Source organism: Gymnodraco acuticeps, unplaced genomic scaffold, assembly GCF_902827175.1.
Source record: "Gymnodraco acuticeps unplaced genomic scaffold, fGymAcu1.1, whole genome shotgun sequence".
In the NCBI taxonomy this organism is placed as follows: Eukaryota; Metazoa; Chordata; class Actinopteri; order Perciformes; family Bathydraconidae; genus Gymnodraco; species Gymnodraco acuticeps.
The window spans coordinates 3,165,977-3,179,574 of record NW_022989755.1 but is presented as its reverse complement, the minus strand read 5'-3'; the positions used below and the strand labels follow the sequence as shown (position 1 = coordinate 3,179,574).

General features: G+C 39.6%; 2 protein-coding genes across 2 annotated transcripts in view; both read right to left on the bottom strand.

Moving 5' to 3' along the window:
• Nucleotides 1-2,104: 2,104 nt before the first annotated feature.
• Nucleotides 2,105-8,179, bottom strand: epas1a (endothelial PAS domain protein 1a). The gene is made up of 9 exons (XM_034213080.1): nt 7,877-8,179; nt 6,879-7,045; nt 5,733-5,983; nt 5,549-5,633; nt 5,324-5,424; nt 5,060-5,223; nt 4,215-4,321; nt 3,852-4,020; nt 2,105-2,502 (listed from the first exon to the last, which is right to left on the bottom strand). Exons 1-9 carry the CDS (start codon nt 7,900-7,902, stop codon nt 2,448-2,450), a joined length of 1,125 nt encoding a protein of 374 aa, XP_034068971.1. The 5' UTR covers nt 7,903-8,179; the 3' UTR covers nt 2,105-2,447.
• Nucleotides 8,180-8,334: 155 nt separating this feature from the next.
• prkcea (protein kinase C, epsilon a) overlaps nt 8,335-13,598 on the bottom strand; it is a 35,861-nt gene continuing 30,597 nt past the window's right edge. Inside the window, exons 13-15 of the mRNA XM_034213069.1 lie at nt 13,077-13,265; nt 11,646-11,792; nt 8,335-10,129 (exon numbers count right to left, since the gene is read on the bottom strand). Coding sequence (XP_034068960.1) covers nt 9,980-10,129; nt 11,646-11,792; nt 13,077-13,265 — 486 coding nt within the window. The 3' untranslated portion in view covers nt 8,335-9,979. The remainder of the gene's footprint in view (nt 10,130-11,645; nt 11,793-13,076; nt 13,266-13,598) is intronic.

Sequence of the window (13,598 nt, the reverse complement as noted above, 5' to 3'; positions counted from 1 at the left end):
TGTTCCTGTGCCTTACATCCTGAAGGCTTCTGAAACAAAAGGCAGGGACAAAGTTCCTCAACACCTGCCAGGGTCACCTTGAGAACTGGTAATGTCACAACCAGCCAGAACAGGTCTGTTCAGAAAACGAATCTAAGTTGTTCAAAAATATGTCCTAGAAACAAGTTAATGAAGAAATACTTCGGACAAACAAAGCTCTATCTGTGTTTTTTTATTTTATTTTCCTAAGCCAAGTCAAATCTCAAAATCTCCTATGACGTTGTGAATGAAAGTGCAGACGGTCATGGGGTTGGATAAAAAGATTATTCTTTTGATTTCCTTTTATCAAAAAGAGACAGAGCAGGGAGTTAACCATTAAGGGCTGTTTGTGTAAATGATCAGAAGAGGTTGAGGATTGAAGAATGGACTCAAGGACAAAGCTTAACTAACCGATTATATGTAAAAAAATAAATACATTTAAAAAAAGGCCAGACATCAGGGGAACAGGTGCACACATTTGTATTATATGTATTTAGCATTTTAGAAAATTAAACACTTTCCATATTTGCTCTTCTTATTTTCAACATTTTGACTTTGAAAAAATCAAACAACTTCTTCCTTGAATACATTCTCACGCCTGGTTCTAACACTCCTTGGATCCCCAACTTTCATAAATGTATATATTTTTAAGATTCTCTGTGATTTGTTTTTACGATACACACCTGGAATTAGAAAGTCAAACAATTGTAAAATACGTATGAAAAGCAAAAAGACTACATTATTTTAGGATTAGAAGTGACAGTATGTAGATTTAAAGATGTAGAGAGCTTTTCTTAACTGTTGGCCTTCACCTGTCAGCAGACACGCTGACTCATGGGCTATTTTTGCTCCACATTTTTCACATTCCTGTACGAGTTAAAACAGCTGTTGGAAGTATTTTTACCCAAAAATCGCATTTTCAGGTTTTTCTGTTTATAGGTATGTTACGGATACTATTCTATTCCATAAGTATTATGTTTGTTGTCTCACTTTTATTCACACTATAACTATAACAAAGCTATCGATTGCTACGGGAACTCTAAATCCATGTAAAAAGTTGGTTTTATTTTAGATGGGACAGCTGCTAGTTCTGACCTTTGAATGTGAACACACTTTGTACCAGCTTGTTTTTTTAGGTCAAATTTGCCCCCTGAAATAACAGTTTTATCCCCTTAGGAATATTCAGGAAAGTTGTGTACATGACACTGTCGTATAAGGAATATGGCCGCCATGCAGACTGTATGTTTTGTTTCACTGAGGACAGTTAAACACTAGATGGAGCAAGAGTCTTTCCCTTCATTCTTTAGTGCACTGCATGAAGATGAGAATATAAATCCATGGATGTCCAAAGCCTTCATACCAACAGAGGCACCCAAAAAAACGTAATTAAAACAATTGAAAGCTACATGTGTAAGTTATTGTGCCGTGCAGATAGGTTGGATTTATTTCCCCAGTTTCCTCAGAACTCTGCTCTCTCTGGATTATTCACAGTAACCAACATTGACCTGCATTGTTTTTAAGTGCTGGCAAAAACAGATATTCCAACCTCTCTGTAGCTACATTCCTGAACGGATTAATGGCCTTTTTCCTTTTTGATTGTGGCATAAATGTTGTGCTGTAGTTTCCAAACCTTTTTATTATAACGTTTCCCTTTTTTTCTTATTGTTTTACTCCAATTCCTTTCAACACCAGTCAAGCCAGCTGAAGTGAAACTTGACATAGTGTGTGTTTTAGTGTGTGTGTGTGTGTGTGTGTGAATTTAGAGGCCGAAAGGTAAAAAGTTTAAAAGGTTCCCACGAGAACTTTCCAATCGAATGTCTCTATTCAGGAAGTTGTGGCTTTGCTTGCGTCTGTTCACATCTCCTCATCAGCACAATGCATATCTCTATATATACGTGTGTGTGTGTGTGTGTGTGTGTGTGTTGCGCATTATGTTTGACACTCAGATGTTGCCCCACGTGTCAGGTGGCCCAGACGGAAACCATACAGGAAGTAGGGTCAGGCCCAGAGAGGTCAGGGAAAAGTCAAACTGCCTGCTTTCGTCGGCAAATGTCTCTCACTACGCCCCGTCAACTGTCTGTCAACCACAGTCTACACCTAAAGCTTTCGGTTTTCTTTTAAGGAGGACAGAAGTTGTGCTTTTGCAACTAATACGACCTAACTGAAATGTAGCCTGCCTAAACTATCAAAATGTATCTGATGTAAAAAAAAAACTGCTTAAAATGTATATGGTTAAACTGTAGTTCATGTTTCAAATATTCAAAGATGTTTCCAAATACCACACAGATAAGTATGGCAAAACCACACACAGCAAGTTTTTTTGAAATACAAGGTCTCATATTTAATAAAAGTTAGATCAATTAAAATAACTGATAAGGATTCGCAGACAAAAGTAAAGAGGTGTTGTTTCTTCAGACTGGAGACTCAGCTCAGATATGGACAGTCTGGTCCAAAGAGAGCTGCAAGGACGGCTCCTCCACTCCACTGTGGACACATATTAATATAGCATTGATCTATTTAAAATAACAGATCTCTGACAAAAACAGTTCAAACTAATAGCAAACACTCCTTCAAATCTATTAGGTAAAGTTGTATATCAAAAATGTTCAACATTTTCCAGCTCTAACGTCTCAAATCTGCGAAGTTGCCGGTCATTTCTGTTTGATATAATTGTAAATCCAATATCTTTAGGGTTTGGGGGGGGGGGGGGGAGTTTGACAATTATCTTACATTATAGAGACTAAATCCAACCATGACTAGTTAGCTTCATATGCTCCAGTTTACTGAAAACACGATTGCCTTTAATCTCATCATGTAATGAAAATCAATTTGCAGTGACGTGAATCCTTGACCTGTTGCATGGTAATAAAGGCCAAAGAGCAACATTGTATGGGCACAAATCTTTTAAAACAAAAGCAAAGAGCCTTTTGGCAAAGACAAACAGATAAAGCCCCTGCCAGCATTTTTCAGTGCCTTCATAAACGGTTTCAAATCACTGTTGGAAAATTAGGTAGTTGTCTACAGTCTGTATCAATGGGGCAGAAGAGGATACTGTGAGTGTGTGGCTGTGATTCCTTTTTCTCCTGTAATTGTAATGCAATGCTCCTCGTTGCCTATTGGTGCTTGGTCCAGCCCACAGGGTTCCTGGGGCGTGTGTTTTTATCACATTTTCAGTCTTATAATGTTTTTATTAGTTGTGTAAGGGAGCTGCATGTATGTTCCTTCACGTGGTATGTATATAAAAGAGTTAAATGATGTCAAAGTTGATGTTTGGTGATGTTTAGACCATCAGTCTTGAAGAAGGATAGCATAAATTAAGCATTTTTCTTATCTTAAGCATGTTGTTGTTTTGCAGCTGAATTTAATATGTTTTAGTGCACAATAAGCACAATGCATTGATGCATCGAGATAATTGCAAACAAGGCAGTGTTAAGCAGATGTGTTCATCATATTCACTACAATAATTTAGCCTGTAAGCATGCTGATAATAACCACTTAACACAAAATACAGCTGAGGCTTATGGGAGTATTTGTTAGGCAATACAATGTATTGGACAAAGGGAAACTTTTACCAATATTTGATTAGAAATCTGACACAGAAACACAAATGTGAGCAGGATTCATCCTTCTGTTTCAATGATCAAAATTCAATCCATCAAAAATATTTTTCTATCTGGACCTAAGACGTAGATTGAACAGCATTTCCATCCCAAGAGCCACACCACTAACATGGCTATAAATGAAGGTGACAAAATGTTTATTTAGATAGATATAGCTCTATAAAGTGAGTTGAAACTGTGAAAGTAGCTTTAAACCAGAGGCCACACACACACCTGAGGACATAGGTGACACAGAGGATGCACAGTGGCTGGTTGGCGCCGGGCCTGGACTTGGAGGAGTGAGCGTTGGGGATGACGGCACTGTGACTCTCCACCCAGACATAACCTCCACCTCTCACCAGCATCCTGTACCGACCGCTGACCGACTGACTCTTAAAACACACTGCAGAGAGAGAGAGAGAGAGAGAGAGAGAGAGAGAGAGAGAGAGAGAGAGAGAAGAGAGAGAGAGAGAGAGAGAGAGAGAGAGAGAGAGAGAGCGAGAGCGAGAGAGCGAGAGAGAGAGAGAGAGTGAGAGAGAGAGAGAGGTGAAATCAGGTATTTACAGGGGTCTAATGTGTCTGTGCATCTCTACTTACAGTTGAAATGATTTTTGGTCAAACAGTTTGTGTCCCGTGTGTGGCAGAGATCATAGATGGAGCGGCCAAGCAGCTCCTCAGTGCTGTAACCTAGAAGCAGAGTCATTCTGCAAACACATGAAGAAGCAACACTGTGAATTTGTTTTACAAATATTCTGCCTGATAAGCTCATCTTTAAAATGTCCTTTTTATTCAGCAGCAGCCACAGATAGGATTAACGCTCACTGATATTATGCAATTGTAGGTCTAAAATAACAAAAAGGAGAAGGTAAAAGGAGAAGTTATATTTCTCTTAATTTCTATTGTCACGCTAAATTAACCCCTTAAAATCAAGATTCCATAGACATGTATATTCTGTATCAGTTTGTTTCGGATCTTCAAGAAAGCGTTATGACTATAAAACATTTAGAAATATTCAATCTCAATCCATGGAATGGAAATATTCTACGTGTCTTGTGCATCATTTAATACATTTCTCCCAAAATTCTATTATGCTTGTTGGGGTTTTCCTTTTCCTGTAGTGTGTCATATAGGTTATTGTGCATTTAAATGTTCTGCAAAGGCTCAAATACCAAGGTTCACCCCAGATTGGTGATCATTTCACAACCTACATTTCAAAATACAATCTAAATTCTTCCCTCCTTACAAATAAAAGTCATATTGATTCCACGTTTTAAACACATTTTTACACCACTGTGGTAAAGTAGAACATGAGCAGGGTAACACTACATCTAAGTGGTTACGTACTAAGAGGTACAGACACGTACAAACACGTACAAGACAGTAGGTAGCTGCATAAAAGCTGCATATTTAAATAATTGTGTGTATTTATTTGTGTAAATCACCTCTGGTCACAGTATGTGAACCTCATGTCCATGCTGTGCTGGCTGGTGAAGGTCTGTGTGCTGAGGAGTGTGTGCGAGAGGGGCAGAGGCTGGCAGGTCAGCAGAAGGCAGGAAACTGAAGACGGGGCGACACACACCTTGGATCGGCCCTGACAGTGGAGAACCTAAGCAAACAGAGAGAGAGGGATTTAAACTCAGACAAAAAAAGAGATGAGAATCTGTGTGGTGCTTCAGGTTTTTGTGTGGTATTGTTTTCTCACTAACCTTCCACGTAGCTGACTTGAGGTTGGCGCTTCTTCCTTTGTGTGTCAGAGTGCTTTTTATCCTCATGACAAAGTCCCTCTTTTCACCGCTCCAAACTTCCTCTTAAAAACAAGCAATTCAAAAAGTTGAAGAGATAAACCTGCTTAAATATGTATGTTCCCCTTAAAAAAACACACAGTACAACCAAAACTGAGCATCAATTCTTGTCACATTCTCAACACACACCTGCTGTTACACGTAGATTATTTCTGAGTTCTTCGTGGTCACAGGGGTGGGAAAACTCAAAAATATTGTGTCCCATCAGCTCAGCCTGTCAGAAGATTTAAAGTACATATTTAAATGCAAATCCTGCATCCTAAATGTACCATTACGTATACTATCTTGTGTAGAAATGTGTGTGGGTGTGTACCTGTGTCAAGCCCATGTACTTGCTGACGTTCTCAGACAGGTAGATCATGTCTCCCTCTGTGGACAAGACCATCAGAAATCCCTCCAGGATCCTCAGGTACATGTTTGTCTCTTCCGAGGCGTCTGCATCATACCTTTCTTTTTCCTCTTCCTCGCCATATCCTCCGTTGAACTCATGCCGAATCATTTGACCATCTGTCACCTGTCCACATTTTACTTTGTGACTAGCCTCTGCTTTGGTCCCTGTCTTCCCTGAAACAGCGAGAGAAAGGAAGGGATTTATGAATTATAGTGCTGTCTGATTTATTTATGAATTGTTGTCAATGAGTCCCTTTCTTGAAAAATTACCTCAATATACATGTTTAGTGCGTGCAACATTCATTGGAGCTACGAACAAATTATGTGGCATATTGTGTGTGTGTGTGTGTGTGTGTGTGTGTGTGTGTGTGTGTGTGTGTGTGTGTCATGCTGAGGACTTCCTCAGTCTAACACTCGCTCAAACCCGCCGGTCTGTGACCACAGGTTATCACAAGTGTTTTTTTTCCACAGCAGAACATATTGTTACATTTCAATTATAAATCAGAATACTTATTAGAGGTGCACACAATTTCACCATTCAAATGTAATACATTGAAAGGATCTGTACAAGTTCCCAAATGTTCTGCAAACCTGAAGGAACTTATCAAATATTGATTTGAGATTTGAATGTGACTCTTCATGGATTGATCCCCCTTGGTGTTATCTTGTTTCATAACTTACTTCATTTCTATTTGTATTTAAAGTACAAAAAGGTTTTTGGTTGGGATTATATATTTTTTAATAATAATGCATCTTTAAATTAGTAATGGAAATATATTTTTTCAAAATAATTAACCTAAGTGATCTATGACGATTGATTTTAAGGAACTGAACTGTGAGGCAGAAAGTAGGCATTCTTTGCCCTCTCTATAACCTTTTATCTTAATAATGCGAAAATATACTGCAGTATTTATTTAAGTATAAACTGATAATAAATAAATGCGTAAATATATATTCTTGCTAGCTTTTGTATGATTTAGAAACCCGTCTTATGATTAGGTCTTAGATGTTTACGCCGTTATTGTAAAATCTTCAACACGTGTGATGCTTGTGTGAGGCCCGTTTGTACCTGTGAGCAGTGTGTGCATGCGGATGTAGCTGAGAGTGAGGCGGATCACTGAGGGCTTGTCAAGGTGATCTCGGACAGACTGTTGGAGCGGCAGGAGGCGAGACAAATCTTCAAACACCTCAGATTCCACCCGTCGCCTCCGTCTGGCCGCCTCCCGGCTGATCGCCCTGCAGAGGACAGAAGGCGAGAACAAACTCTCAAAACTAAAGTCATGTTGATAAAACTCACTGCATTATAACATAGATTAACTGTTAAAAAACGTTGTAATTACAGAGTACAACAGAAATGTCTTCTTTGTTTGTGTTTTGTTACAGCTATTTGTATGAATTCATAGATGTTTATACTTTCAATGAGTCTAAGTTAGAATTGCCAAGCAAGGTTCATTTACTGTAACACTCTATGAGGGACTCGGTTTTTTACTTCACTAAATTTCAAAAAGTACTTTCATTTACTTTTTACTAAAAGTTTGGCTTACCACGAACTGCAACTTTGCAGATTCAGATTCTAACTTCAGCATGATCTCTAAACTGATACAACTTCTCAGTAACATTATCGCATGACTGAAGAGAATTTCTCCACATAAATGGAAACACGGTATACTTCAACGAAGATGACGCTGGAGACTTCAAAATCAAAACATTTTGGTTTCCAGAAGCATAATTACTTTGACGTTTTATAGATTAGGTTTTTACAGCTACAGTAAAGCTTATTTTCAAAGTTGTACTTCATAGTTTTACATGTATTTTTCCAATGTGCTGTTGTTACTTTTACTTGTCTTTAAAGGAGGTGAATAGTTCCTCTGATGAACAGAGAGGGAAGTTCAGCAGTGCATTGTGGTCATGATTCAGATGCCCCCGTGGCCACACCGTTTTTGGGCTGACCTCATCACCTCATTCACCGACATAACTTGCACAAAATAATTAAACTAAAGCAAAATAAATAAATAGGAATGTTTTTCAAAAGCATTTCAGAACATACTGTAAAGATGCAACACTGACCTTCTCTTCTCCTTGTCGGTTGTCATCGTGTCCAACAGGCGTCTCTATCCGGGGCCATGGTGGCTCAGCGAGATGGAGGCTGTAGGAGTTCACAGCACAGCAGGGAATCTCCTCGCTACAACTTTACACCATCACAGGTAGTCTAATTACTCAGAAAGGCAATTAGTGCTGCCAAATGTCACGAGGCAAGTGATCCCCGCAGCACAGATGACTTCAGCAGCGAGTGCCTCCTCTCCCCTCAGCATGTGCATCACCTACAGGAACCCCCAAAGGCGAGCATGATGATAGGTCAGCTGGCCAGGAAAAGCATCAGCCTCCCCTCCCTCTCTCAACTTCCCCCCTCCCCTTTCTTCTGCTCTCACACAAACTTTGAAGCATCCCACACAGAACAGATCTGCCTCTAGCATGCAGAGAAATCAATTTTTGAAAAACGAGGAAGGAAAGACGACACGGTGGAGTGATGTAGACAGCTCAGTGTTTTTATTGGAATCCAACCAGACAGGACTAGCCTGGCTGTTGCACTACATTTTGGCACAGAGTAAGATAGTGTGACCAGGAACAGCCCTACCCCTGGGTGCACAAAGCTTCACTACACACCGACTCTACTGCACACAGAGCCACCAGCTCGCCTTCAGATCACTGTACAGTACGCGCGCCAACAGTCCTCCTCTGTGTGTGCATGTGTGTTTGTAAGAAAGAGTGAGAAGAAGAAGAAGAAGAAGGAGCAGGCGAAGGAGAGAGTCTGTATGTGGTGCTTTTGTCTATGTGTGTGATTGAAATGAGAGGTAATTCAGCTGCTGGTTTTCCACATTTATTTTCGCCCGGCTGTAACAGACCTATGATAGTATAGTTATAGTATTATAGACAAATATTTCCTCCAGATACACTTTACAATAATAATAATAATAATAACTATAATAAAAAAAGAAAGATAGCAATAAGAAAGAAAAGCCATTCTTGAAAATGAAAATGTCAGAGTGGTGTTGGCTGAGTGAGATGGCTGATGGAGGCAGGAAAGGGAAGGGAAGGAAAGGGAGGGGGGGCTGAAAACACTGATGGTAACTATAGAAACAGAAATGTTGAGGACAAAAAGTCACACACCAACAAGGAGCAAGAAAAAAAAAAATCACGCATTCACACGTACGAAAATGTACATTCACGACAAAAAAAAAAGAAAACGCCCACGGGCAGACACGCACTCTGAGTAGCAGATGGATGACAGAGCTGGAAATCGGGCGTTACGCTGCTACACAGGCCGCCTGTAACACTCTGCTCCACATAATTAGTTGAATAGCCTGTAACTTGTAAGCTCGACATTCACTTTATACACACGAGACAGGAGGATGATGAGCGCAACAGTTCAATCATACTGCACATTTTGAGGAGAAAAAAAAGACAAAAATATCACAACAAATAAAATATATTGAAAGTCAGGGTATTGCACAAGGGTATTTGGCCCTAACTGGTCCACAATAAGGACAGTATTAACACAGGTAGGGTGCTTGTCCATGCGCCACGACTCTCTTTTACTAGCAGACGATACCAACACAATACAGCCACTCAACACAGGCTATATACAGGCCTCTGCCCAGCACCCACTGCACAGTCCTGGTGCCGGGGAGAGAAGCAGTGTAAGAGTGTGTGTATGTGTGCGCGTGTGTGTCTGCGTGTGTGTGTGTTTGGGTTGTCTGAGCATGTGCAGTGAGCGTGTTAGAGTAAAGTTCAAGATTGTAGTGTTGGTTTGTGTGTAAATCAGCATTTAAAGTGTGTGTGTGAGAGCATGTGTGGATGTGTATATTCATAGTCATATTTATATTCATAAACCCAGGCAACAAGTACAACACAATGCAAGTAAAGAATATTCCAAAAAGTAACAACAACCAATAGCTTAAAAGTAAAGGACTGTGTGTGTGTGTTTTGTAAAGGGATTTATGGTTCTACACATGTATAAGTGTCAGCAAAGTGTGCATACGTGCGTGTAGGATTTTGTTTTCTTGGATCAGTGTGTGTGTGAGTGTATGTTTGTGTGTGTGTGTGAGTGTGTGTGTGTGTACGTGCGTGTGTGTGTGTGCATGTGTGTGTGCGTGTGTGTGTGTGTGTGCGTTAGGTCTGTGCCTCTTCGGGGGCGCAGTAGGAGAAGTCTTTGAACTCCTCCTGGTTGATCTGTCTGATGATGGCCTCGTCCGTGGGCGTCAACACGGGGTCTTCCTTGGTGAAGTCCTGGTCAAAGTTATTCACATCTCGCTTTGTCTTCTGCAGAGAGACACACACACAGAGAGAGAAGGACGTCAGAGAAAGAAACTTCACCAAGCTTTTTGTGTTTAAAAGTTACATTAGAGCGACACCTTCTGACGACTTTCACTCATTACCTTTGTGTGAAGACATTGTTACATGTGTGGCACTACTATAAAACAGGAGATAAATCTATGAGGGGATTAAAATCCCAGTTTAACCCTACTCATTTATGGTTATCCTATATGAGGCCTTTAAGTGTTATATTAGGCTTATCTGCCTTTGAGTTTGTCTTTTTCTGCCTGAAAATCAGCTTTCAACTATCAATTTGCAGCAGCGGCCGAAAGAGACCCTCGATATATGAGGTTATGTATGTAGACTAAACTCTGTTTAAGGGGGGGAAATAAAAGATATAAGGTTCTTTATCTTGATCTTTTATTCAGTATTTCTCTCATCCCAGCTAACTGGGAGAGCGTATTTGCTAATGTGACATTTATGTATTAAAATAAAACTCTGAAATGACCAGCTTGCTCTTTGTGAATGTATCATTAAAGGGCCAATACAATGACCAACAGGATGGGAATGTATTTGTACTGCATAACAGATTGTAGTTATTTATTTTTATTAATTTTCTTTCTTACTTCCTCATACATCAATATTTTGATTGGAGATATTTCCATAGCCGCTCCGAGACAACGTGATACCATAACAACAATACTTTCTTTCCTGGAAGGATTTTTATGTAAAATAAGACAAGCTATTTGAATGCAACAGAGGTGAACTTTTTCCTTACACAAAACAGCCCTATATTAATTTAATAAAATCAAAAATAAATGAGAATAAGTGTGATTTGAGGACAGGAGACATACGCAGTGGCTTATTTGCATTTCCTCTCTTTTGAGGACATTTTGTGAGATGTTCTCACCGTGTTTTACGGCAAGCTGCGTGTTCAGGCCGCAGGACACACAATACTTTTTGATGTGTAGAGAATAGAATCTTTACATTCTGCATTTTCCAAAAATATTTAAATCTTGGAGTTATTTTTTTTGTTAGAATCAGAAAGAAATCTAAATGATTGCCTTACATGTAAAATACATGCATCCATATGGAAACCAATAGATTGTCAGAGTTGTATTAGATTTAAAGTTAATAAAACTGTGTGTGTGTGTGTGTGTGTGTGTGTGTGTGTGTGTGTGTGTGGCCTAGCATTACTATACTTGTGGGGACCTACATCTGTTTACACAGTCACGTGTGGGGACTCGCCTCCCTTATGGGGACAAATTGGAGGTCCCCATGAGGGGAATCATTAATTTTAGGGTGAAGACTTGGTTAGGTTTAGGATTAGGGTAAGGGGTAAGGGTTAGGGTTAGGCATGTGTTGGTTATGGTTAAGGTTAGGATAAGTCTCCAGGAAATGCATGTAAGTCAATGTAATGTCCCCTGAAGTGATGTATACTTGGTATGTATGTATGTGTGTGTGTGTGTGTGTGTGTGTGTGTGTGTGTGTGTGTGTGTGTGTGTGTGTGCATGTTACTTACAATTCGGGGTTTAAAGGGTGGTTTGACCTTCCTCTGCTCCAGCAGCACCCAGTCGATCTCTCTGAAGAAGGCGTGGGTTTTGATAGCCTCCTCGCAGCCCTGCGTCACCACACAGCCCAGACGCTTGGCCGGGTTCTTAGTCATGAACTAAAAACAAACAAACAAACACAATACACACTTTTGATTTCCAAATATATCTTCTGAAAAAACCAACCCTGCTTGAGCCGTGGTTTCCTGCATAAAATGATGAGGGCAGAAGCAGAACGATGGGGTTGAGCAAAAAGCATTTCAGTGCTAATAATAGAGCCGAGGCATTAATGGCTCCGCGGCACAAACAGAGATGAAACAGGTCAGCAGAGTGCTGGTGTTATTTATTTACTGTGACTGAGAGCTGTGTCTGTTTTGTTCTGTAGTCTGTTCAGTATTGTAAGAGCACTTCAGGATCTATGATTTTATGATCACATTGTTACTACCTTCACCTCTTTGACTGACTTTTTTATTCTCCTCGGTATCAGAGCACAGAGGATCGTAACACCACTGCGTTGAGTGCATTTTGAATGAGTCTGATCTGAGCGTGTGCAGCTCTGAGGATAGACATATGAATATGAAAAAGGACAATACAAAACATCTAGCCTTTGAAAGTGTGTCAAATAAAAAAATATGTAACCTAGCAAGCGCCTCCTATGTATTAGCATTAATTTCAGGTCAAATATTGGAGCATCTGATTTTCAGAAGGAAATAAACATTTGGTATGTACAGTAGAAAAACACCTAAAAAACACTTTTAAACACCTGGATGAAAAAATATGTTGAATTGGTTCTTTTTTCTAGACAAAGATACCTGGAATGACAAAATGCTTTAATTCATTTGAACCAAATATTTATATATTTATATAAATATATTATTTATTTTGTGTGCTATATAAAAAGGGCATATACATTTTTTTATTTACAATACGTTTTTTTTTAATCTAGAACTATAGACGAGTTCTTTATGATTCCCGAAAATATTTAAAAAGAGATCAAATTATTGTCGAAAGACCTTCTCAGAACGAAAAAGAAATCCCGAAATGTGTTTTTTGACTAACTTAAGCTCTTCTACTCAGTTGGATGGTTGTATTTGAGAGTAAAAAAGTGACAGTTCATTAACCCAACATGTCCAAAAACTGCCACTTTGTATCCATGCTGTCTTGGTATTGAAAAGTCTTCAAAGTAATGGGATTAGAAACAAGTTCCAAACAGGGCATTTCCCTACAGTAGATAATCTGATTGGGAAAATCTACTGATCTAAATTATTTAAAATGTGCCTTCGAGGTCCTGCTGCAGGAGAGGATATGCACTCTTGGAGGTAATTTAATTGGCCTTTAACTAAAAACTTTAATCCTGTAAAGAAAAAGTTGGAAGTGGTGTGTCACGGCGAAAAGACTCTTACCGCTCTGAGGATAGAAACTGCTTCTTTGCTGAGCCACACGGGGTAGAGGACGTCGTCATGGAGAATCGACTCGAACAAGTCATCTTCATTATCAGCTTCAAACGGAGGCTGCCCGGCCATCATCTCGTACATCAGCACGCCCAGAGCCCACCAGTCCACCGAGGCTCCGTACTCCAGCTCCTGAAGGATCTGAGGCCAGCAACACAAGGGTCAACATGGAGGACAGCAAATACAAAATACTACAACGCAGATACTCTACAGACGCTGGCATTGCAACTGAATAACTTCTAATGTTTATCACATTTGTTGTAGCTGAACTAGGTCATTTAAAGAAGGAAAACAACAAGAGGGACAAAATAAAACATAATGTATAGCTTCAATGGCAGAAAAAAGGAAGGAGCCACATCAGGTTGGTAAAATAACTACTTTACACATGTTTGTAAAAGTTACCAGTAAAACTATTTAAAGTAAAAACTAAAACTGTAGTTATTTCGGCTCCAATTTGAGAAAAGAAAAGGCAGA